At 42.7% G+C, this 25,780-nt stretch overlaps 1 protein-coding gene across 2 annotated transcripts in view; it reads right to left on the minus strand.

The window, feature by feature from the left end:
• ttc37 (tetratricopeptide repeat domain 37) overlaps positions 1 to 23,011 on the minus strand; it is a 34,263-nt gene extending 11,252 nt beyond the window's left edge. The window contains exons 1-31 of one of the 2 annotated variants that reach the window (XM_024415841.2): positions 22,967 to 23,011; positions 20,130 to 20,224; positions 19,855 to 19,998; positions 17,054 to 17,145; positions 16,875 to 16,950; positions 16,644 to 16,784; positions 13,269 to 13,367; positions 12,772 to 12,880; positions 12,392 to 12,532; positions 12,214 to 12,315; positions 11,851 to 11,975; positions 11,623 to 11,709; positions 11,388 to 11,491; positions 10,978 to 11,104; positions 10,462 to 10,641; positions 6,801 to 6,925; positions 6,457 to 6,707; positions 4,444 to 4,546; positions 3,887 to 4,069; positions 3,556 to 3,706; positions 3,303 to 3,381; positions 3,048 to 3,109; positions 2,803 to 2,859; positions 2,535 to 2,603; positions 2,305 to 2,379; positions 1,986 to 2,127; positions 1,743 to 1,836; positions 1,493 to 1,570; positions 1,270 to 1,394; positions 1,067 to 1,190; positions 717 to 941 (exon numbers count right to left, since the gene is read on the minus strand). In XM_024415841.2, the coding sequence (XP_024271609.1) occupies positions 717 to 941; positions 1,067 to 1,190; positions 1,270 to 1,394; positions 1,493 to 1,570; positions 1,743 to 1,836; positions 1,986 to 2,127; positions 2,305 to 2,379; positions 2,535 to 2,603; positions 2,803 to 2,859; positions 3,048 to 3,109; positions 3,303 to 3,381; positions 3,556 to 3,706; positions 3,887 to 4,069; positions 4,444 to 4,546; positions 6,457 to 6,707; positions 6,801 to 6,925; positions 10,462 to 10,641; positions 10,978 to 11,104; positions 11,388 to 11,491; positions 11,623 to 11,709; positions 11,851 to 11,975; positions 12,214 to 12,315; positions 12,392 to 12,532; positions 12,772 to 12,880; positions 13,269 to 13,367; positions 16,644 to 16,784; positions 16,875 to 16,950; positions 17,054 to 17,145; positions 19,855 to 19,998; positions 20,130 to 20,219 (3,560 nt within the window). In that variant the 5' untranslated portion in view covers positions 20,220 to 20,224; positions 22,967 to 23,011. Of the gene's footprint in view, positions 1 to 716; positions 942 to 1,066; positions 1,191 to 1,269; positions 1,395 to 1,492; positions 1,571 to 1,742; positions 1,837 to 1,985; positions 2,128 to 2,304; positions 2,380 to 2,534; positions 2,604 to 2,802; positions 2,860 to 3,047; positions 3,110 to 3,302; positions 3,382 to 3,555; positions 3,707 to 3,886; positions 4,070 to 4,443; positions 4,547 to 6,456; positions 6,708 to 6,800; positions 6,926 to 10,461; positions 10,642 to 10,977; positions 11,105 to 11,387; positions 11,492 to 11,622; positions 11,710 to 11,850; positions 11,976 to 12,213; positions 12,316 to 12,391; positions 12,533 to 12,771; positions 12,881 to 13,268; positions 13,368 to 16,643; positions 16,785 to 16,874; positions 16,951 to 17,053; positions 17,146 to 19,854; positions 19,999 to 20,129; positions 20,225 to 22,739; positions 22,927 to 22,966 lie in introns of those variants that run through there. The other variant, XM_024415831.2, reaches the window with a different exon arrangement.
• Between the last annotated feature and the right edge of the window lie 2,769 nt (positions 23,012 to 25,780).

Below are 25,780 nucleotides of genomic sequence, written 5' to 3' on the forward strand. Positions count from 1 at the left end.
GCGATACGCCTCTTTGCACTTAGTGGGACTATCATTTGTTTTTTAACAGGACAATGACCCAAAACACACCTTCAGGCTGTGTAAGAGCTATTTGACTAAGAAGGAGAGTGATGGCGTGCTGCATTAGATGACCTGCCCTCCACAATCACCCGACCTCAACCCAATTGAGATGGTTTGGGATGAGTTGGACCGCAGAGTTAAGGAAAAGCAGCCAACAAGTGATCAGCATATGTGGGAACTGCTTCAAGACTGTTGGAAAAGCATTCCAGGTGAAGCTGGTTGAGCGAATGCCAAGAGTGTACAAAGCTGTCATCAAGGCAAAGGGTGGCTACTTTGAAGAATCTAAAATATGATTTGTTTAACACTTTTTTGGTGACTACATGATTCCATATGTGTTATTTCAATGTAGAAAATAGTCAAAATTAAGAAAAACCCTTGAATGAGTAGGTGTGTCCAAACTTGACTGGTACTGTATAAGAAAAGGGACCGTGATGCTACTCAAGGGAAGGGGGATGGAATAGGTCTGTAGTACAGGCTGGGATTAGGGGTCAATATTGAGACTTGGGCTGCATATACTAGGAACCAAATGGAGCCAAGCTGAAACATGGAGGCAACTACCTGGACCTACCTAGTATTTGGTCCAATAAGAAACTAGTTTTAGTTGCAAAACGTTTCCCTTTGGACTATTGACTACACCCAGTGGAGTTGAGGTGTACCTGTGGACGGCCCTGGAGGCCTCTCGCTGCACAGCGCTGTAGTTGCCCTGCAGGGCCAGCAGGGTGCAGGTGAGCAGGCAGCGTTGCTCCACGGCAGCCCCAGTGGCCCTGCCCTGCTTCAGCAGCTCAGTGAGGGCCGCGCTGGCCAGGGTGCTGTCCCCATGGACAAGCCCCAGAGCACACAGGCACAGCAGAGACTCTGGCACAGGTTCCTTCAGCATGGAGCTACGGACACCACACAGACGCAAAGAGACAGAAACACACAGAGAGACACACACATACCGTAGGTTTAGTCATTCAGTGTGTGAAGGGAGAAGTGTTGAAGCAGTGGTGCGTCAGGAGGAACTGACCATTTGAAGAGCAGTGTTTTAGCGGAGTCCATGTTCCCCAGTCTGTGCTGCAGCAGAGCCAGAGAAGTCAGAATGTAGGCCTTCTCTTTCTCAGTAGAGGTCACCATCAGAGCCTTCTCATAGGCTAAGAGACAGGGCAATGTTGAAAGGCATCCACACCTGTAAAAATATACACCCCCCCTGACACTGAATGAGCCACTTACCACTGATGCTCTCTGGGATGAGTCCTGCTCTGCAGTAGGCCAGCGCCAGGCCAGCCAAGTCGTGGAGCACCTCTAGAGGTGTGGAAGAGTAAACGTGCACCGCCTCCTCCCATTGGCCTGTGTTGCTGAGGGGTAGAAACACCACACTTACACTACGAAACCTGTTTTTTGAGATCTTTCAATCATTTCGGAACGTCTGTACGAGGACAAAGTGTTGTGGTACCAGAGGGCCCGGCCATAGCTTCCCAGGGAGAAGGCCAGTAACTCCACGGAAGGCGTCGCCTGCAGCAACTCCACAGCTCTGAGGAGAAGAGGAAGAAGTCTGGCATTAGTGATTAGTGACAAATGGCATTAGTGAATTACTTCATGAAAAACAGAAGAGGTGAATTTCCTATTTAACCTTTCATTTAAATAGCAAGTAGAGGTGCACTGTAACACGCAGGCACACACAATCCATTTCCAGACAGACACACCTCTGGTAAGCCAGCACTGCCTGCTTCTTTAGCTGCAGGTGCTCGTTGAGGAAACCCAGCATGACGAAGGCATCAGGGTCTGTCTGGATCCGCTCTGACAAGACAGAATGTAATTAACCATTTCCCTTTAGGCTTAGAGCTCATTTCTAAATTTGACAATCAAAGACTGAAGATACAAGGTCCAACAATCTCAAGTTTAAGCATAAGAAGGCCATTGTAAGAAAGCTTAACTCAACCACACACCTGTGTACTTGCTCAAAGCCACCTGAGCGGCAGACACCGCGTTCATCTGGACGATGTTGTAGCGATAGAGCTCAGAGTCCCTGTTACTCTTATCCAGCAGAGTGGCACAAACCCAGTAAGCATAGCCCTTTACCCCCTCCGTCTAGGTGTGTATGGGGGTTGAGAGAGAGACAGAAGGAGAGCGAAAGGAGAGAGAGCGAGAGAATAAAACAAGACAGGATAACAGAATAGCAGACAATGAGATGCTACAACATCATTCCAATAGGTCTCAGCTGAGGACCACCAACAGTAGTCGAAATGGAGGAATGAATTGACATACGTGTGTCCTGAGCTCTGTGGTGTGTCTGAACAGGTCCATGGTATCATAACTGCCCACCATCTCTGCAATAAGGGCCTGGTAGTAGTAGAAAATGGGATGTGGGGAGCAAAGTGATGGAGAAGAGGAGAAAAAGAAAGGGATGGGAGGTTAAAACATGTCTGTATAACATTGAGCAACACTGACTTGCATGGTTACGATCTCTGGTGCCTTGTAGGCATGTCACAAGATACCTGTCCAATCCAGCAGTTGACATACAGTGGTTCCAAAGACTGGGCGATCTTAAAGGCTTCATGGGAGAGCTGGGAAAGCAAATGGAGCAGGAATGAAGCGAATAATAAAATAACACACACTAAGGAAGTTGATGCTTTCAATAAACATCAGTAGATAGAATCAATCAAGTTCATATACCAGAAATTAGACAATCCTAATACAATGAACCTGACAGTAATACAGACAGAACATAGACATAGGAATTTACATGGTCCAGAGGACACATACCTCAACACTGTCTTTCTTCAGATACAAAGCACCCAGGTTTGTCCAAGCAACAACATTCTAGATTGGGAGGACATTTATTTTTAAAAAGACACACACATAACTGCACTGGCCAGTCTGTTCAGCATGACAAGAATTGGCAATGAGTGAAAGGATAGCAGCCTAAACAGACTGGTACCCAGACTAAGACATAAGAGATGATTAAATGAAAAGTGAGTACCCAATACTGTGTGATGTGTTGTACTTACATTGGGTTCCACTTGCACTGACTTAATGAAGCTGTGTTGGGCAAGGGCATAGTTCTCAAGTCCTGAAAAGGAAGAGTAAACAGACATTCTTATGTTATAAACAGACCTAAAGACAAGGCAACAACATCCCATAGCTCCACCACCAACGAAGGCTCCCATCAACCAGACAAAAGTTTCAAAAACTTCTACATTTTTTTTTGCCAAGGATTATAATGATAGCAGAAACAGACTGGTACCCAGGCTACATCTTTCTACCTTTGCTCATGGCAACCACTCCCAGGGCGTTCCAGTAGCTATGGTTACTACTGTTCAACATGATGGCCTTCTTCACACACTGAGGAGAAGAGAAAGAGTGTAGTACATTGATATTGTATGTTAACTCCGAAACTTGTTGGTGTTTAACTCCAAGAATTGGGCTGAATACATCTCTTCTAACTCTTCCTCCCCAGACAATTGAGTGTTCTGCCCCATCCTGCCATCCTTCCATCCTGCCAGGTGAGTTTTGTACCTGCAGGGCCTTCTCCAGCAGCAGTAGCACGGTGTTGTGCTCCATCTCCTGAAGGCAGGGGGGCAGACAGGCCTGGTGGTAGTAGTTGAGACCCAGGTCATACCACAGGCTGGAGCTCTCAGGCATCAGCTTCAGAGCACGCCCATAGCATCTGTACACAAATACATTATTCCTGATTCATCTTACAGTGCAGACCACACCTAAAAATCATGACACCAGAGAGGGATCCTCCTACCCAGTATCCATTAGACTTGAGATAGCGTTGTCCTGTGTATTCAAATCACGTGGCTTCTATCAGAACACTAGAGACTAGCCGGTGTTGGTGCCTCACCTCTCCCCCACTCGGAGGGTGTGTCCTTGGTTGAGAAGGTGGCCTTGGTCTGGGGGTTGTAACCCGGCCAGGGGTCCTGGCACCACAACGCGGGCCCTGTTGGGGGCCACAGTGCTGACTGAGGTGCAGGCGTCTCCCAGTAACTTCCACAGACAGGACAGGTCTGGACGCAGCTCTACAGCCCTGGGAGTGGATAGACACAGGCGAAGGGGATGTTAAGTACAGTCAAGTGTGTTTTTGTATACATTTTCAGTGCAAAATCATTTTTAATAGTGAAAAACAAATCATGTGTTGAGGCCTTTTGTTTCTTAAGCAACTTGAGAAATGATGTAGGTTTAAAGTCCTCACAATACATGAAAGCAACAAGGCATTTATCAAATGTAATACTGGTAGCCCAAGTCATTCTCATGAGCAAAGTGCCCTTTGATACCACAGTGTAATTTTATTATGGACCCAATTAATTCCAATTCTCTCTGATCGCCAATGGTGAGTTCCAGTAATCCTATTCAATGAGCTGCCTCTCTGGGCTCCTGGGAATGCTGAGTGAAGTGTCTAACCTGAAGAGGTACTGGATGGCCTGCTGGATGAGGTCTATGGCTCCTCCATCTCTATAGTCCTCCATCAGGCATCTGGCCAAGGACAGCAGACACTCCCCAAGACCTGGGGGCAGCACGCACACACACACGGAAATGATCGCAATGCTTGGGGCTGGTGGTACAGTTGAAGTCGGAATTTTACATACACCTTGGCCAAATACATTTAAACTCAGTTTTTCACAATTCCTGACATTTAATCCAAGTATAAATTCCCTGTCTTAGGTCAGTTAGGATCACCACTTTATTTTAAGAATGGGAAATGTCAGAATAATAGTAGAGAGAATGATTAATTTAATCTTTTATTTATTTCATCACATTCCCAGTGGGTCAGAAGTTTACATACATTCAATTAGTATTTGATAGCATTGCCTTTAAATTGTTGAACTTGAGCCTTCCACAAGCTTCCCACAATAAGTAGGGTGAATTTTGGCCCATTCCTCCTGACATAGCTGGTGTATCGGAGTCAGGTTTGTAGGCCTCCTTGCTCGCACACGCTTTTTCAGTTCTGCCCACAAATTTTCTATAGGATTGAGGTCAGGGCTTGGTGATGGCCACTCTAATAACTTGACTTTGTTGTCCTTAAGCCATTTTGCCACAACGTTGGAAGTATGCTTGGGGTCATTACCCATTTGGAAGACCCATTTGTGACTAAGCTTTAACTTCCTGACTGATGTATTGAAATGTTGCTTCAATATATCCACAATTTCCCCCCCTGATGATGCCATCTATTTTGTGAAGTGCACCAGTCCCTCCTGCAGCAAAGCACCCCCACAACATTATGCTGACACCCCCGTGCTTCACGGATGGGATGGTGTACTTCGGCTTGCAAGCCTCCCCCTTTTTCCTCCAAACATAACAATGGTCATTATGGCCAAACAGTTCTATTTTTGTTTCATCAGACCAGAGGACATTTCTCCAAAAAGTACTATCTTTGTCCCCATGTGCAGTTGCAAACCGTAGTTTGGCCTTTTCATGGTGGTTTTGGAGCAGTGGCTTCGTCCTTGCTGAGCGGCCTTTCAGGTTATGTCGATATAGGACTTATTTTACTGTGGGTATAGATACTTTTGTACCTGTTTCCTCCAACATCTTCACAAGGTCCTTTGCTGTTGTTCTGGGATTGATTTGCCCTTTTCGCACCAAAGTATGTTCATCTCTAGGAGACAGAACGTGTCTCCTTCCTGAGCGGTATGACGGCTGTGGTCCCATGGTGTTTGTACTTGCATACTATTGTTTGTACAGATGAACGTGGTACCTTCAGGCATTTGGAAATTGCTCCCAATGATGAACCAGACTTGTCAAGGTCTACAGATTTTTCTGAGGTCTTGGCTGATTTCTTTTGATTTTCCCATGATGTCAAGCAAAGAGGAAGTGAGTTTGAAGGTAGACCTTGAAATACATCCACAGGTACACCTCCAATTACTCAAATTATGTCAATTAGCCTATAAGAAGATTCTAAAGCCATAACATCATTTTCTGGAATTTTCCAAGCTGTTTAAAGGCACGGTCAACTTAGTGTATGTAAACTTCAGACCCACTGGAATTGTGGTATAGTGAATTATAAGTGAAATAATCTGGCTGTAAACAATTGTTGGAAAAATTACTTGCGTCATGCAAAGTAGATGTCCTAACCGACTTGCCAAAACTATAGTTTGTTAATTAACAAGAAATTTGTGGAGTCATTGAAAAAAAGTTTTAATGACTCCAACAAGTGTATGTAAACTTCCGACTTCAGCTGTATGTGGTGGCTGGGATTCAAGGAAAGGTCATCCTCCAACATGATCCATTCAGAGCTTCTGGACATACTGTAATTAGTGTATGCCGTCAGACTGTCACAGTTGCAACAGAACTGAGAACAAAATGGTCTCCAAATAAGGTCCTGCCAGGGTGCAAGACTGTAAAACAATAATAACCTTGGAATAGACACCAAAAAAGGACAGGAGGCACACACGTGTGCACACTCAGACACACCCCTACCTTTGAGGGCAGGCACATAGTCCTCCTGGGCTATGATCTGCAGGTATTCTGCTGCAGCCTCTTTGAACTTGCCCAGGGTCTGTTTGATGGCAGCAGTCTGGTAGAGGCTATATATGGAGGAGGGGTTGAGCAGCTGGGCCTTGGCAAAGGCCTTCAGGGCCGACGTGAAGCTCCGGCGGTTCAGGTAGGCCTCGCCCAGACATTCCCAGCACACCCAGTCCTGGGGGTCAGCCCTCAGAGCAGCCTGCAGACTGACATAACACATCAATGAGTGTGTATGTGTGTATGTTCATATGTGGTGTCAGAGACTATGTTCAAATGAGTGGTCGCCTCAGGGGTCTTACTCTGCACAGGCCTGGGGGTGCTGGCCCACCTTCAGGTGGTAAAGGCCTCGTCTCATCCAGGCCCACTTTGCTGAACCAGGGGTGGCTCTCTGGATCACTGACTGGAGCACAGCCAGGGCAGTGTCCTGAGGAAGGCAGATAGAGGGAACAGGGACAGATGCTTGACACAGCAGCATCGATTATAGTGCAATCCAATGTCCGTAGTCTACACTAGCAAGAGAAACATTTCCTCCAGGCACAAAATAAACTGAATTTAGTTAGGTAGGCCTAAGTGACATTGACATTATATCAAACAGTTAGGTAGGCCTAAGTGACATTATATCAAACAGTTAGGTAGGCCTAAGTGATATTGATATTACAGTTGAAGTCGAAAGTTTACATACACTGAGGTTGGAGTCATTAAAACTCATTTTTCAACCACTCCACAGATGTCTTCTTAACAAACTATAGTTTTGGCAAGTCGGTTAGGACATCTAGTTTGTGCATGAAAAGTAATTTTTCCAACAATAGTTTACAGACAGATTATTTCACTGTATCACAATTCCAGTGGGTCTGTTTAAAGGCACTAAGTTGACTGTGCCTTTAAACAGCTAGGAACATTTCAGAAAATGATGTCATGGCATTAGAAGCTTCTGATAGGCTAATTGACATTGTTTGAGTCAATTGGAGGTGTACCTCTGGATGTATTTCAAGGCCTACCTTCAAACTCAGTGCCTCTTTGCTAGACATCATGGGAAATCAAAAGAAATCAGCCAAGACCTCATCCTTGGGAGCAATTTCCAAATGCCTGAAGGTACCACGTTCATCTGTACAAACAATAGTACGCAAGTATAATAACCATGGGACCACGCAGCCGTCATACTGCTCAGGAAGGAGACGCGTTCTGTATCCTAGAGATGAACGTACTTTGGTGCGAAAAGTGCAAATCAATCCCAGAACAACAGCAAAGGACCTTGTGAAGATGTTGGAGGAAACAAGTACAAAAGTATATTTTTCCACAGTAAAAAAAGTCCTATAATCGACATAACCTAAAAGGCCGCTCAGCAAGGAAGAAGCCACTGCTCCAAAACCACCATAAAAAAGCCAGACTACGGTTTGCAACTGCACATTGGGACAATTATCGTACTTTTTGGAGAAATGTCCTCTGGTCTGATGGAACAAAAATAGAACTGTTTGGCCATAATGACCATTGTTATGTTTGGAGGAAAAAGGGGGAGGGCTTGTAAGCAGAAGAACACCAACCCAACCGTGAAGCACGGGGGTGGCAGCATCATGTTGTGGGGGTGCTCTGCTGCAGGAGGGATTGGTGCACTTCACAAAATAGATGGCATCATGAGGGGAGAAATTGTGTGGATATATTTAAGCAACATCTCAAGACATCAGTCAGGAAGTTAAATCTTGGTCGCATCTTACTTCCGGCGCCGACAGAGATGGCCGCCTCGCTTCGCGTTCCTAGGAAACTATGCAGTTTTTTGTTTTTTTACGTGTTATTTCTTACATTAGTACCCCAGGTCATCTTAGGTTTCATTACATACAGTCGAGAAGAACTACTGAATATAAGATCAGCGTCAACTCACCATCAGTACGACCAAGAATATGTTTTTTGCGACGCGGATCCTGTGTTCTGCCTTACAAACAGGACAACGGAGTGGATTCCATGCAGCGACCCAAAAAAACGACTCCAAAAAGAGGGAAACGAGGCGGTCTTCTGGTCAGACTCCGGAGACGGGCACACCGTGCACCACTCCCTAGCATTCTTCTTGCCAATGTCCAGTCTCTTGACAACAAGGTTGATGAAATCCGAGCAAGGGTAGCATTCCAGAGGGACATCAGAGACTGTAACGTTCTTTGCTTCACGGAAACATGGCTCACTGGAGAGATGCTATCCGAGGCGGTGCAGCCAGCGGGTTTCTCCACGCATCGCGCCGACAGAAACAAACATCTTTCTGGTAAGAAGAGGGGCGGGGGCGTATGCCTTATGGCTAATGTGACATGGTGTGATGAAAGAAACATACAGGAACTCAAATCCTTCTGTTCACCTGATTTAGAATTCCTCACAATCAAATGTAGACCGCATTATCTACCAAGAGAATTCTCTTCGATTATAATCACAGCCGTATATATCCCCCCAAGCAGACACATCGATGGCTCTGAACGAACTTTATTTAACTCTCTGCAAACTGGAAACCATATATCCGGAGGCTGCATTCATTGTAGCTGGGGATTTTAACAAGGCTAATCTGAAAACAAGACTCCCTAAATTTTATCAGCATATCGGTTGCGCAACCAGGGGTGGAAAGACCTTGGATCATTGTTACTCTAACTTCCGCGACGCATATAAGGCCCTGCCCCGCCCCCCTTTCGGAAAAGCTGACCACGACTCCATTTTGTTGATCCCTGCCTACAGACAGAAACTAAAACAAGAGGCTCCCACGCTGAGGTCTGTCCAACGCTGGTCTGACCAAGCTGACTCCACACTCCAAGACTGCTTCCATCACGTGGACTGGGAGATGTTTCGTATTGCGTCAGATAACAATATTGACGAATACGCTGATTCGGTGTGCGAGTTCATTAGAACGTGCGTTGAAGATGTCGTTCCCATAGCAACGATTAAAACATTCCCTAACCAGAAACCGTGGATTGATGGCAGCATTCGCGTGAAACTGAAAGCGCGAACCACTGCTTTTAATCAGGGCAAGGTGTCTGGTAACATGACTGAATACAAACAGTGCAGCCATTCCCTCCGCAAGGCTATCAAACAAGCTAAGCGTCAGTACAGAGACAAAGTAGAATCTCAATTCAACGGCTCAGACACAAGAGGCATGTGGCAGGGTCTACAGTCAATCACGGACTACAGGAAGAAATCCAGCCCAGTCACGGACCAGGATGTCTTGCTCCCAGGCAGACTAAATAACTTTTTTGCCCGCTTTGAGGACAATACAGTGCCACTGACACGGCCTGCAACGAAAACATGGGTCTTCCAAATGGACAATGACCCAAAGCATACTTCCAAAGTCGTGGCAAAATGGCTTAAGGACAACAAAGTCAAGGTATTGGTGTCGCCATCACAAAGCCCTGACCTCAATCCTATAGAAAATTTGTGGGCAGGAACTGAAAAAGCATGTGCGAGCAAGGAGGCCTAGCAACCTGACTCAGTTACACCAGCTATCTCAGGAGGAATGGGCCAAAATTCACCCAACTTATTGAGGGAAGCTTGTGGAAGACCACCCAAAACGTTTGACCCAAGTTCAACAATTTAAAGGCAATGCTACCAAATGCTAATTGAGTTTATGTAAACTTCTGACCCACTGGGAATGTGATGAAATAAATAAAAGCTGAAATAAATCACTCTACTATTATTCTGACATTTCACATTCTTAAAATAAAGTGGTGATCCTAACTGACCTAAGACAGGGAATTTATACTTGGATTAAATGTCAGGAATTGTGAAAAACTGAGTTTAAATGTATTTGGCTAAGGTGTATGTAAACTTCCCACTTCAACTGTATATCAAACAGTTAGGTAGGCCTAAGTGACATTTAGGTTTTATCCAAATGTATTGAATCGGGTGGATGGACTACTAGAGTGACTTCCACAGGGGAAAGTCTTCTGGTCCTAGAGGGCTGCAGCCAACAACAGAACAAATCAACAGACAACTCACCATGTCCCCCTCATTCATGCTCAGATCCACAGAGGCAGCCCCGGACTCTGCGTCGTTGCTGTCCAGCTCAAAGGCTCTCTTGTAGCAGCCCCTGGCTCGACCCTGGTCCCTGGCCACCTCCCGGTAGTAATGGCCCAGGTAGCAGAACACAGAGCCCAGGTACGGATCCAGTTTGGCAGCCTGACACAAAACACACCAGCTGTCAGTAATGGCAGTGAGCCAATCACCAAACTAATGTCATAACGTACAGATGGATGTGAGAAGCACTATAGTTTAACTGTACCAAAGCCAGAAATGTGACCACAGCCCATCCCACCCACTGTTAAAGCCTCTTGATCATCCTATGACATTTAGAAGCCATAAGAGTAACAATGCACAGGAACCTCTCATCAATGAGTGTGCATTTCAAAACGGCAGGGAGTTGCTTGTGGATGTGACAGTCATGCATTCTCCCCATAGTATGATTCTCCAGCTATACAGTGTTCCCCAGACAGAGGCCCCAAGGGCAACACTGACCTTCAGTAGATGGGTGTGGGCCTTGCTCCTGTCCCTGCGACTCTCCTCCCCCATGTCCCAGTACAGCCGCCCCAACAGGAAGTAGTACTCTCCACAGGTTGGGCTCTGGGCTGCAGCCTGCAGGAGGCTGCAACAGGGACAGGAGAAGACAAGACGAAGGTTGATCTAACTACATGGTCTACTTCAGTCACGCTGCCTCTTAGGAGCAGTGATGAGTTGTTGATTAAAACAGTAATAATAGACAGTTATCAATACAGAAGAAGTGTGTTGAATGGGGGATGGGTGCGCACACACACACTTTTACTTTGTTACATTTAGTTTTACAGCTACAGTGCACGTTAATCAACATTATAGTAAAAGTGCCAGTTTTAGCCAGCGGGCAGATTTTCAACTGCAGTCCCTGAACACACCTCTGTTCTGCTAGTTGGTGATGTCCCTGTGCAATGTGTGCCAGTCCCCTCAGCACCAGTCCCTCAGCCAGGTCAGGGTGAGAGTTCAGCAGCTCCGTGGATACCTGTTGGGTACAAAGCCAGAGATTAGCAGACACACGGGAAATCAACAAAATAGGCACAAAATATATTTGATACCCATTCACCTGAGGTTACTAAAAAGATATGTTAGCGTAACCAATAATTGTGAAGTTACCTGGAGCACTTGGTCAACTTGGCCTTTTTGCAAATACGCTCTTCCTTTTAAGGCTACCAGGACAGGGTCATTGTTAGCATCTGAAAGCTATAAAATAAATATTTTGATGAGCAAACAAACAAATCCCCATCCATATCAGTAGATAGTAGTAGTAGTAGAAGAGAATTGGAGCATATTGGTGGTGAGCCGTTGGGGAGCAGCCAGTGAGATGGGTTATGAATGCTGTACCTGTGAGAGGCTCTCCAGGGCTTGGTCTGCAGTGTGCTCATCCCCAGTCCTCACAAGGGCCTCTAGCCTCAGCCTCAGGAGCTTTTGTCCCAGTGCCTCTTCTCCAGCCCCACCCAGCTTCAGACCTGAAAGAACACAGCAAGGCCTGTCAACGCACTGAATGCCACATCTCAATACACATCTTTGACTTCTGGTGAGAAGGTCTTCAACTAGTCAAGTCTCTATAACCTTCAAACAAGGATGAGTAGACTTACATTAAGTTTGTAGCAAAGCCCTGATTATGTAGAAAGTACGGTGGTGGTGGTTTCAGAGAAAAAGTTTAGGTTAGGATTATACCACACTGGCCAGATGTGTTAGATGTACCTTGGGAGCAGGATGTTGCGCAGTCGGAATATCGGTGCATTTTCAGCTGGGCCTGAGCAAGGCTGCACCAGCCCACCAAGCTGGAGCGCATTCGCTTCAGTCCTGAGAGCACAACAGACAGTGAGGTGGTGGAGAACACCACAGACCAACAGCAAACCAGAGCCCCCAAATTGCTCACCTTGGGCCAGATACTTAATGGAGTCGTCACATTTTCCCTCCTCCAGAGCTCTGATGCCCAAACCCAGATGGCCTAAGCCACTGTCTGGGTCCAACTCCAAGAGACGGGAGAAACAACGGCCCGCGTTCTCACTGCAGACCCCTAAGAGACAAATACACACAAGCGGACTACTTAAAAAGGTGCAATCTGTCACTTCTTTGTCCACAGAACAAAAGGCACAATCAAATAATACATACTAATCATTGCACAGTACACTTGACCTTACCCAGTCCTGCAAGGTCAATCTTTTGTTGTTTTTATTTCACCTAGAGTGAAACTATACACTGCCAATGACTGCACCAGTTCTTAACCTATAGTTTGCTAAGTCAGTGATTTCTTACCTGACTTGAGATGATGTGCACCGAGGATCTCCAAAGGGAATGTTTGTGAGGGATAGAGGGCCAATATGGACTCACAGGCCTCTTTAATTTTACACTCCTCATGCGAAAGCTAGAGAGAGGAAAGTTTTTCTGGTCAGTTGACAGCACAGGATTCTGGCCCTATTCCTAACCCAGAGTCCCAGCACTCATACAGTGGGGCAAAAAAGTATTTAGTCAGCCACCAATTGTGCAAGTTCTCCCACTTAAAAAGATGAGAGAGGCCTATAATTTTCATCATAGGTACACTTCAACTATAACATACAAAATTAGGGAAAAAAAATCCAGAAAATCACATTGTAGGATTTTTTATGAATTTATTTGCAAATTATGGTGGAAAATAAGTATTTGGTCACCATCTTTTTAAGTGGGAGAACTTGCACAATTGGTGGCTGACTAAATACTTTTTTGCCCCACTGTAACTGTGTGTGAGTGAGTGAAAAACACAAGGGCGGACTTACTTGTGAAAGGCATTTGAGGTAGTTAGCTGAGAGCTTCCGATGGTCCTCGCCAGGCACATTGTCAGAGAGAACCATGGCCTTCTCAAAGGCTGCAATTAACTGGCAACATAAATATAACATCAACAGTGGGAATGAGCACACATCATAGGGGAGAAAAACCTTTAGTAATGACTAGCAATAACACCGAGGCGGCATACCACACCACCCCCGTAAGTCCCCCTGGAATGGTCTCTAGCGGTCTTCAAATGATAAAAGTCCCAAACATACAATATATAGGGTTTTCCAATTGTAATGTTGTTGGGTCTTCTGGTAAATCTCTAATCACAAATATATATTAGAGGTCGACGATTAATCGGAATTATATATTTTTTTACACCTTTATTTAATCTTTATTTAACTAGGAAAGTCAGTTAAGAACACATTCTTATTTTCAATGACGGCCTAGGAACGGTGGGTTAACTGCCTTGTTCAGGGGCAGAACGACAGATGTTTACCTTGTCAGCTCAGGGGTTCAATCTTGCAACCTTACAGTTAACTTGTCCAACGGTCTAACCACCTGCCTCTCATTGCACTCCACGAGAAGCCTACCTGTTACGCAAATGCAGTAAGCCAGGGTAAATTGCTAGCTAGCATTAAACTTATAAACTAGTTTATCTAGCGTTGCATATAATCGATGCGGTGCGTATTGTTGCTCCAATGTGTACCTAACCATAAACATCAATGCCTTTCTTAAAATCAATACACAGAAGTATATATTTTTAAACCTGCATATTTAGCTAAAAGAAATCCAGGTTAGCAGGCAATATTAACCAGATGAAATTGTGCACGCAGAGTCAGTGTATATGCAACAGTTTGGGCCGCCTAATTTGCCAGAATTTTATGTAATTATGACAGAACATTGAAGGTTGTGCAATGTAACAGGACTATTTAGACTTATGGATGCCTCCCGTTAGATAAAATACAGAACGGTTTTATTGCACTTTTACTTTCTTCTCCAACACTTTGTTTTTGCATTATTTAAACCAAATTGAACATGTTTCATTATTTATTTGGGGCTAAATTGATTTTATTGATGTATTATATTAAGTTAAAATAAGTGTTCATTCAGTATTGTTGTAATTGTCATTATTACAACAACAAAAAATAACAATAAATCAATAATTGTCAGATTAATCGGTATCAGCTTTTTTTGGTCCTCCAATAATCGGTATATATATATAAATAAAAAAGAGAGAGTTCTTGATAATTGTATTGGAAAAACAGAAAACAGACCGCCAAGAAATTCATTATTATATTAGCATTGTCACAACATTTTAGCCCATTTCTCCATTAAAGTTTTGGGCTTGTAGGAAAAGGTCTTCATATGAGAATTGCATAGGGAAAGGATAGCCCTCTCAGAGAGAGGAGAATTGGATTCAAGGAGAGTTGGGTTGAAGCTTTAGGTTGCCTTTAGGACAAACTGAATTGCTTTCATGGAGGACTGGCTTGAATAGTGTGAAAAGAAAACAAACCAGCAAAATGTATAAAAGAGTGTGGTCGTATAGCAGGACCAGCAGCTTCTCGTGGTCAAATCCTGTTACGTTCACACTACTTTAAAAGGTAAATAATGCAAGCGACTTAAATTACTAAGTTCTCTGAACAGGAGAAAAAAAACATCACCAGATTCACCGGCAATACATTACATAGCATGGAGAAGCAATACTCCAAGCTGAAGCTTCATACTACTTGTCAAACATAGAGAACTGATACTGTTTACTAGTTGTTGGATTGGGATTGGCATGGAGTGTGATGGATCTGTGGGTAGTTTTATAAAAAACAGATTTGAATGGAAAAGGTTTGGTCCAAATCAGATGTAGGGTACTATATATTTATTGAATATTATCTGAATCCTATACATTTAAATGGCCAATGTGTGTGCAACCAATTAGCTTAATTTATCCAGATAAAATTACAATTCAACCAAACAATGTTTCAGGAATGTCAATCTTACCTGATTGTAACTTTAATTTTATTTGTATTTAACCAGGTAGGCTAGTTGAGAACAAGTTCTCATTTACAACTGCGACCTGGCCAAGATAAAGCAAAGCAGTGCAACACAAACAACACAGTTATACATGGACTAAACAAACATGCAGTCAATAATACAATAGAAAAAGTCTACATACAGTGTGTGCAAATGAGGTAGGATAAGGGAGATAAGGCAATAAATAGGCCATAACTACAGAAACAATCAGATGGTGGGTGTCGAAATCCTCTTTCCTTTTGCTTTTAGAGGTGGAATGACCCAGGCAATGCTTATTAAAACCTCTCTAGGGTATGTGGGACGCGTTCCACCTGGCCAACATCCAGTGAGATTGCAGAGCGCCAAATTCAAATACAGAAATACTCATTCTAAAAATTCAGAAAAGATACAACTATCTTACATAGGTTTAAAGATTAACTTCTTGTGAATCCACCCACGGTGTCAGATTTCAAAAATGCTTTACGGCGAAAGCATACCTTACAATTATTTGAGAACACAGCCCAGCAGACACATCATTACAAACAGTAACCAGCCAAGTAGAAGAGTTACACAAGTCAGAAATAGAGATACAATTAATCACTTACCTTTGATGATCTTCATATGGTTGCACTCAGAAGAAATTCATTTATTCAATAAATGTTCCTTTTGTTCGATAAAGTCTCTCTTTATATCCAAAAACCTCCGTTTTGTTTGCCCGTTTTCTTCAGCAATCCACAGGCTCCAATGCAGTCACAACAGGCAGACAAAAATCCAAATTGTATCCGTAAAGTTCATAGAAACATGTCAAACGATGTTTATATTCAATCCTCAGGTTGTTTTTAGCCTAAATAATCGATAATATTTCAACCGGACAATAACGTTGTCAATATAAAAGGTAAACAAGAAAGGCACTCGGGATTGCGCATGAAAAAGCTCTGACACGGCAGGGTCCACTCATTCAGACTGCTCTTACTCCCTAATTTTTCAGAATTCAAGCCTGAAACAATTTCTAAAGACTGTTGACATCTAATGGAAGGCATAGGAACTGCAACTTGAGTCCCTAGTCAATGGATATGGTAATGGCATTGAATAGGAAAAAAAAAAGAAAAAAAAAATCCTACATCTTGAATGGATTTTTCTCAGGTTTTCACCTGCCAAATCAGTTCTGTTATACTCACAGACATTATTTTAACAGTTTTGGAAACTTTAGAGTGTTTTCAATCCAAATATACTAATTATATGCATATCCTATCTTCTGGGCCTGAGTAGAAGGCAGTTTAATTTGGGCACGCTTTTCATACAAAATTCCAAATGCTGCCCCCTACCCTAGAGAAGTTAAGGGAATTATTTGAGTATATTATATTTGCTCTTACGTGCTGCTGAGTCTCATTGTCGTGATCCTCCATGCTGTCTGAGAGAAGGCAGGTCATCTGTTGCCATAGCTGCAGCAGCTCTGCCTTGTTAGCACCTTCTCCTTCCTTCAGCTGAATCAGCCTTCGCCACACCCTGGCCACCTAAACACACACATGCATATGTCCACCCTGTGCCACAACAATTAACATATATCCTCTTTCATTTAAAGGGCAACTACTATCTTTACAGACCTGTAAATAGTCCTTCTCCATATGGAAGATGTCTGCCAGTTTTCTGATCGCCTCATAACATTTTGTTTTGTCTGAACTGTGTATGCAGAACAAAACACAGTTAAACACAATATTCCAAGAGCTAATCACAGGGTGGAAATGATTGATGTAGAAGAGGTATGAACATTTTCATGGCTTACCTTTCATAAAGCTCAATGAGTTTCTGGTAGACTTTGGGTAGTTCCGCTTTGAAATCCGTCTGGTCACTTTTCTCATACAGGTTTGCTAATCCCTAAAACAGCAACAATAACGGATCACATTCTAGTCAGCATGTTGACATAGTGATATGCCCCATAACACTGCTCTGGAATAATCTGTCTAAGATTTTGTACGTTTGCCCACTGACAAAGAAATGATCAGTCTATAATTTTAATGGTAGGTTTATTTGAACAGTGAGAGACAGAATAACAACAAAAAAATCCAGAAAAACACATGTTAAAAATGTTATAAATTGATTTGCATTTTAATGAGGGAAATAAGTATTTGACTCCCTCTCAAGCAGAAAGATTTCTGGCTCCCAGGTGTCTTTTATTCAGGTAACGAGCTGAGATTAGGAGCACACTTAAAGGGAGTGCTCCTAATCTCAGTTTATTACCTGTATAAAAGACACCTGTCCACAGAAGCAATCAATCAGTTTCCAAACTCTCCACCATGGCCAAGACCAAAGAGCTCTCCAAGGATGTTAGGGACAAGATTGTAGACCTACACAAGACCATCGCCAAGCAGCTTGGTGAGAAGGTGACAAGAGTCGGTGCGATTATTTGCAAATGGAAGAAACACAAAAGAACTGTCAATCTCCCTCGGCCTGGGGCTCCATGCAAGATCTCACCTCGTGGAATTGCAATGATCATGAGAACGGTGAGGAATCAGCCCAGAACTACACGGGAGGATCTTGTCAATGATCTCAAGACACCTGGGACCATAGTCACCAAGATAACAATTGGTAACACACCAATGAAGGTTTGAAATCCTGCAGCGCCCGCAAGGACCCCCTGCTCAAGAAAGCACATATACATGCCCGTCTGAAGTTTGCCAATGAACATCTGAATGGTTCAGAGGACAACTGGGTGAAAGTGTTGTGGTCAGATGAGACCAAAATGGAGCTCTTTGGCATCAACTCAACTCGCTGTGTTTGGAGGAGGAGGAATCCTGCATATGACCCCAAGAACACCATCAAACATGGAGGTGGAAACATTATGCTTTGGGGTGTTTTTCTGCTAAGGGGACAGGGCAACTTCACCGCATCAAAGGGACGATGGACGGGGCCATGTACCATCAAATCTTGGGTGAGAACCTCCTGGAGTGGCCTAGCCAGGCTCTGCAAAGAGGAGTGGGACAAAATCCCTCCTGAGATGTGTGCAAACCTGGTGGCCAACTACAAGAAACATCTGACCTCTGTGACTGCCAACAAGGGTTTTGCCACCAAGTACTAAGTCATGTTTTGCAGAGGGCTCAAATACTTATTTCCCTCATTAAAATGCAAATCAATTTATAACATTTTGACATGCGTTTTTCTGGATTTTTTTGTTGTTATTCTGTTTCTCACTGTTCAAATAAACCTAGCATTAAAATTATAGACTGATCATTTCTTTGTCAGTGGGAAAATGTACAAAATCAGCAGGGGATCAAATACTTTTTCTCTCTCACTGTATAATGTGTAGATAATGTGGCTTTTGGGTAGAGCTGGGCGATATGGAATAAAAATCTGTGACGAGAGATTGCCTGAATTGATGCGATAATGATAAAAAGAACGATACATTTATAACATTAATGTGCACCATAGTCTCTTTTTTATTATCCTTTAAATCCTCTTAGATGTAAAGTCCCTTTGTTTAGGGGACCTGCGTGGTTCTGGTACCAGTTCCGACCGACATTTTTGCTTGTAGGACACCATAGATCGAAATGGCTTGTATTGAGCGGTAGCCCTGATTCTCACAGACACAGGAGTATGTCTCTTTTGCCTGTGTCAAGCAGGATGTGAAATCAGACACCACATGAAGCTGGGATGTCCCTCTTACCATTTCATTATCTCTTCCGACTTTCCATCAACTCCTAGCTGAACCCTACAGCACAGCCACTAACATATGCCTGGAATCCTTACATCGTAGCGCAGCAGGAGCTATAGTTTTTTTTGTGGCTGTAGCACATTCAGAAATCGATTTATAGCCAGTAATCTAAAATAATTTATAGATTTTAAACAAGAAAAACACTGGCAGACTGACAAAAGTAATATGTGATGAAAGGCGAGCTCCTAACGAGTTCAGGAAGCACTTCCTAGAGCCCTGTGAGAAGTTCACAGAGATGGGGGCAGGCGTTTTGATCAAGAGAGACCTTCAGAAAATATGCACATATTCTAACACTAAACATATATGTATTTTACAGTTATAAGGAAGGTGAATTCTTATAGTAGTTTTATAATTTGAGTATAGTATATTTAGAAAGCATAAGTAATTTCAAGCCTTATTCATATAGTTTTGTTGAATAAGAAATGCATCATAAAATATGTAATATTTGTACTGTGTCGTTGAGCTTGTTTTCTCAAGTGACTACACCTCAGCAACTATTTTTACCAGAAAGGTGAGATTCAACCTGAGTATGCAGCATTACTAGTTACTGTTTATGTTACTGACTCTCTCACTAGTTAGTGACCCTCTCATGAAAAATAATTACTTTTGGGGATTACGTAGATTACATTTATCAGGTTTTAAACTACTACCATTAATTTCATCAATCACCCATATTAGCAAATGTATTTCACTTCAAACGTCACATTTCTCTGGTATAGGTTACTTATCATAATGAACGATACCAGTGAAACGCCAGCTATAAGTGATTGTGTATGGTCAATGTCGATAATTTATGGTTTATCCAATACAGAAGCCTATGTCTAGCGAGGGCCTGTATTAGTTCAGTTGATCTAGGTGTGATGTATCTCCAGTACCTGCCAGGCCAGCAGCTGCTCTGGCTCCAGCTCCAGAGCCTTCCTGTAGGCTGTCTGGGCCTGGTCTGGTTGCTCCAGCTCGCTCGCGGCCACACCAATGAACACCCAGGCATTGTAATTGTTCTTCTCTAGTTTCAGGGCAGCCTGGTGGGGGAATTTGGTTTGATTTGAGACAGAATACCTTTTTCAAAACAGAAAATCCTACAATACACCCAGTTTCCCCTCACACTATTGGTGTGTGTAGAAAGAACATAGAGAAATGGGCAAGGACTTACCTTGCAGTGTTTTAGAGCCTCTTTAAATTCCTTGTTCTTTATGGCATCTCTGGCATTTTTTAGAGCTGATTTAACTTCTTTGTTTGACATTGTATCTATAAATCCAAGTCAGTGAGAAGTCAATTAAGATACCAGTCAAAGTTGTCACCAAAATTAAGCAATTGGGTTAAAATTAATAGCAACAGGAGTGGAGTAAAATTAGCCAGTTAGCCCAGACATACAGTTCTTTCAGAAAGTATTCACACTTTTTCCAAATGTTGTTACATTACAGCCTTATTCTAAAATTGATTAAATAAATATAAATCCTCTGCAATCTACACATAATACCGCATAAAGACAAAGCTGAAAAGTTTTCTGTTAAAAAAGATAAAGACCTGAAATAACTTATTTACATAAGTAGTCAGAACCTTTGCTACGAGATTTGAAATTGAGTTCAGGTGCATCCTGTTTCCATTGATCATTCTTGAGATGTTTCTACATCTTGATTGGAGTCCACCTGTAGTAAATTCAATTGATTGGACTTGATTTGGAAAGGAACACACTTATCTATTTAAGGTCTCACAGTTGACAGTGCATGTCAGAGCAAAAACCAAGCCATGAGGTTGAAGGAATTGTCCGTTGATCGTGTTGAGGCACAGATCTCGGGAAGGGTACCTAAACAGTTCTGCAGCATTGAATATCCCAAAGAACACGGTAGCCTCCATCATTCTTAAATGGAAGAAGTTTGGAACCACCAAGACTCTTCCTAGAGCTGGCTGCCCGGCCAAACTGAGCAATCGGAGAGAAGGGCCTTGGTCAAGCACCGATTGTCAGTGACCGAGCTCTAGAGTTCCTCTGGCGATAGAACAATCTCTGCAGCACTCCACCAATCAGGCCTTTATGGTAGAATGGCCAGATTTAAACCACTCCTCAGTAAAAAGGCACATGACAGCCCACTTGGAGTTTGCCAAAAGGCACCTAAAGACTCTGACCATGAGAAACAAGATTATCTGGTCTGATAACCAAGATCTAACACTTTGGCCTGAATGGCAAGCATCATGTCTGGAGGAAACCTAGCACCATCCCTATGGTGAAGCGTGGTGGCAGCATCATGCTGTGGGGATGTTTTTCAGCAGTAGGGACTTGGAGACTAGTCAGGCTTGAGGAAAAGGTGAACAGAGCGAAAGTACAGCGATCCTTCCTGAAAACCTGCTCTGGACCTTAAGACTGGGGTGAAGGTTCACCTTCCAACAGGACAACAACCCTAAGCACAAAGCCAAACACAATGCAGGAGTGGCTTTGGGACAAGTCTCTGAATGTCCTTGTGGCCCAGCAAGAGCCCGAACTTGAACGAACATCTCTGGAGAGACCTGAAAAATAGCTGTGCAGCAACGCTCCCATCCAACCTGCCAGTGCTCGAGAGGATCTGCAGAGAAGAATGGAAGAAACTCCCCAAATACAGGTGTGCCAAGCTTGTAGCGTCATACCCAAGAAGACTTGATGCTGTAATTGCTGCCAAAGGTGCTTCAAAGTACTGAGTAAAGGGTTTGAACACTTATGTAAATGTGATATTTCAGTTTGCAGAAATGTATAAACCTGTTTTTGCTTTGTCATGCATGGGATGTGTAGATGGCGGTAAAAACAATTGAATCAATTTTATAATAAGGCTGTAACAATGTGGAAAAAGTAAAGGGGACTGAATAGTTTCCGAAGGGACTGTACATACCCCATTCATAGACGCAAACTGCTTTAATGCATATTGACTACCTTCTGATCGGGGTACTTAAAAGCCCAGACCACAGTCAAAACATTATATTTAACTAGGCAAGTCAGTTAGAACAAATTTCTATTTACAATGACGGCAAAGGAACAGTGGGTTAACTACCTTGTTCAGGGGCAGAACATTAACACGCATCGTTTGCAATAAGTTTTTTGGAACATACCTTTCATATCTGCGAGAAATAAAAGTTAAGAACTACACTTTTTACAGGGTTAGTGTTGCGTCGCTTGTTAAAAGACCACCTGTGCAAATTAGGTATCTCGGGTGCCCCAAACACCTGTGTAAGCATAACTCGGGAAGTGTAGTTTCGTTAGCTCAGATGGAGGCACCCATAGATATGGTTCTGTACCAAACTGCAACAGTAAGTGTTTTATTTGAAGGATTATTTCTCGCAGAAAGATACGGCCATATGTTACAAAAGCTCTTTATTGACGTTTCTAAACGTTAGAATACAGTGTCGGTATTATAGTTCGCACGAACCAGTCGTGGGCGAAGGTAATCGCTGAAAACGAATTCCACCCAGTCTTAGTTAGCTTAGACACAGATGAAAGGAGAAACCTAAATTATATATTCTTTGGCTTAGATCTCGTTGTTTGGGTTACCAGCTAGCAAACTGACTTGGCTAGCAAGGTAGCTTGTCATCAACCTAACTACTAACGTTACTAAGTCGAGCTAGCAATAGCCTTACTACATCTAGTTACTGTAGTTATTAACTAAATCAAAATAGCTTTGGTAACGTTAGCTAACAGTACTGTTAAACGGTTGTTTACAATAGTATTTAGGTAGCCTTAGCTTGCTTGGCTCACAACACGTAAAGATGACCAGCAACAAAACATAAGCGTTAACTTTACCTGTAGCTTATCTAGATGTTTGTATTCAGTAATTAAAACGTATGTTATAGCTAATTCAGCAACGCGCAATCACAGGTCTTTACTAAAGGGTGTTTGTCCCGGAAGTGAATTCTTCAATTTCGGGCATTGATTTAAAAATATATATATTTTAAACTTTTAAATCGAATGCCATGATTGTCTCGATTAAATAAAGCCTTTATATTTAAAAAAGGGGGGGGGGGATTTACCTTTTTCTTTTTCCGGGTAAATTTGACTCGGAAGTACAACAATGTGCACTTTCCTTTGTGAAACTATTTAAATGCCCAATGAAGCCGTTTTTATATCAAGTAACTTCTGCGTAACAATGACGTACCTTACTGTAATATATTTCCAATAAAATGGGCAAAAATAGCTTTTTAACTAAATATTTCTCAAACAAGTATTTGGCTCGGACTGGTAGTAACCTAACAGACGTAAATGAAACTCCTGACAATTCACTACCTTTACCACATTAACTGACGCATTCCTTCCTATTTTATTGTGATACAGATTAAATTATGGCAATTCAGAGACTAGAGTTGTGTAATCGTATAAAATATAAACGCAACAATTTAAACAATTTTACTGAGTTACAGTTCATATGGAAATCAGTCAATTTGAACCAAAACATTTAGCCCTAATCTATTTCATATGATTGGACAGGGACGCAGCCATGGTAGGACTAGGAGGGCATAAACCCACCCACTGGGGAGCCAGGCCCAGCCAATCAGAATAACCCCCCCCCCCCACAAAAGGGCTTTATTACATAAATTGTTCTCAGTTTCATCAGCTGTACTGGTGGCTGGTCTCTAGATGAGCCCACAGGTGAAGAAGCCGGATAAATTCTCAAAAATGACGTTGAAGGCAGCTTATGGTAGAGAAATGAACATGACATTTTCTGGCCACAGCCTGGTGGATATTCCTGCATGCCAATTGCACACTCCCTCAAAACTTGAGACATCTGTGGCATTGTGTTGTGACAAAACTGCACATTTTAGTGTGGCCTTTTATTGTCCCAAGCACAAGTTGCACCTGTGTAATGATCATGCTATTTAATCAGTGTCTTATGCCACACCTGTCAAGTGGATAGATTATCTTGGAAAAGGAGAAATGCTCACGAACAGGGATGTGAACAAAATCTGAGAGAAATAAGCTTTTTGTGCATATGGAACATTTCTGGGATCTTTTATTTCAGCTCATGAAACATGGGACCAACACTTTACATTCTGCATTTATATATTTTTTCAGTATAGTATCAGGTGTTTTTCTCTTTTCAAAGGGTAGCAGATAGAGTTTTACATCTTGACAGAATAAAACATGATTGCACAGAGCCCCTTAGGGGTCAGGGTGGAGAAGAAACAAAAACATCATGGCTAATCAGTTAACACTTTTCTACATTTTGTTATCAATTCCCTCTGATTTTTGTATTGTTCCATGCTATCTGGGACCCTTGGGACGTCCCTAACCCATTGCAGTTGAAATGTAAAATGGTTAAGGTAACGATATGGGTTAAGTTTAGGGTAGTGACATCCCAAGGGACCTGGATAGTACGGAAGGAGAAGATGGTAGACCGGGATAAAAAAGGAGAAAAGTGGAACATGTTTTGAGTGAATATGGAGGAGTGGATCACACAGAACTTTTGGAAGAGGTACAGTACAAGTGTGTTGAGTGAGGAGGAATTAACTGCGGTGGCAGGTGCAGTGTAGACCGCCAAGTTTGAGCCTTGTCCAGATGATTACAAAGATGATTCTGGTGAGGTGGGAGTGAGATCTTTGGAGAATGGATCCTGAGAGCTTTTGTCCCAAATCCATTAGTGTTTTAGGTGTCAAGCTTATGGTCATATGGCTGAAGTGCACAAAAGGGAGATTCCAAGATGTGAGAAGTGTGCAGGAGGACATGAGACAAAATAATGTGTTGTATCGGTGGAAAAAGTTGTGTGTGTGTAAACATAACTGTGGGAAATACGGGTGCTCAAGGTGCTGCAGCACCCCCTGAAATTGTATTTTTTTCACCCAAAAGTTGTGCACTGGACCTTTACTAGTCCTGTATTAGAGGACCTATATATCCCTCTGTAGTGCGGGCAAAAAATATATATCACAGAGGATAGCTGTTGTGTTGGCAGCTGCAGAGTACTTGGGTGTTCAAGTATTTATTGTAGACGAGTTACAAGATGTTTTGAACGATAGTGTCCCGTTCTCCCAGGCTGCTGGCCTGGAGCAGGATCAGATGGGGCCCAAGTAGTGGAATATTGGTGAGGTTTTACATAATGGGTGCAGGGTTTGTTGGTCTGGAAATTTTTCACAAAGCGTAATGAATTCATACTAGAGAATAGTAGGCTGATACACAGCCAATACAGTAGGCGGCAGCATGCACCTATAAACTCTTGGTGAGCGCTTGCACTTCAAGAAGGATTTACAAATGGGATGCACTGTCGAGCGCTATGTCCCGAGGGGTTTGTGCTGATTGACAGTCAAATGGCGTCCCTTGACAAGTCAAGAACAAGATGTACAGTACCAGTGAAACATTTGGACACACCTACTCATTCCATGGGTTTTCTTTATTTATAATGTAGAATAATAGAGAATACATCAAAACTATGAAATAACACCTATGGAATCATGTAGTAACCAAATAAGTGCTTAACAAATCAAAATACATTTGAGATTCTTTAAAGTAGCCATACTTTTGACATTCTCTCAACCAGCTTCATGAGGTAGTCACCTGGAATGCATTTCAATTAACTGGTGTGCCTTGCTAAAAGTTAATTTGTGGAATTTCTTTCCTTCTTAATGTGTTTGAGCCAATCAGTTGTGTACCACCCATTTACAAAAGATATCCCTTATATGTCCATAGTATGGCAAGAACAGCTCAAATAAGCAAAGAGAAACTACAGTCCATCATACGTTAAGACTTGAAGGTCAGTCAATCCAGAAATGGTCAAGAACATTGAAAGTTTCTTCAAGAGCAGTCACAAAAACCAAGCGCTATGATGAAACTGGCTCTCATGAGGACCTTCACAGGAA

This window comes from Oncorhynchus tshawytscha, linkage group LG04 (assembly GCF_018296145.1).
Source record: "Oncorhynchus tshawytscha isolate Ot180627B linkage group LG04, Otsh_v2.0, whole genome shotgun sequence".
NCBI lineage: Eukaryota > Metazoa > Chordata > Actinopteri > Salmoniformes > Salmonidae > Oncorhynchus > Oncorhynchus tshawytscha.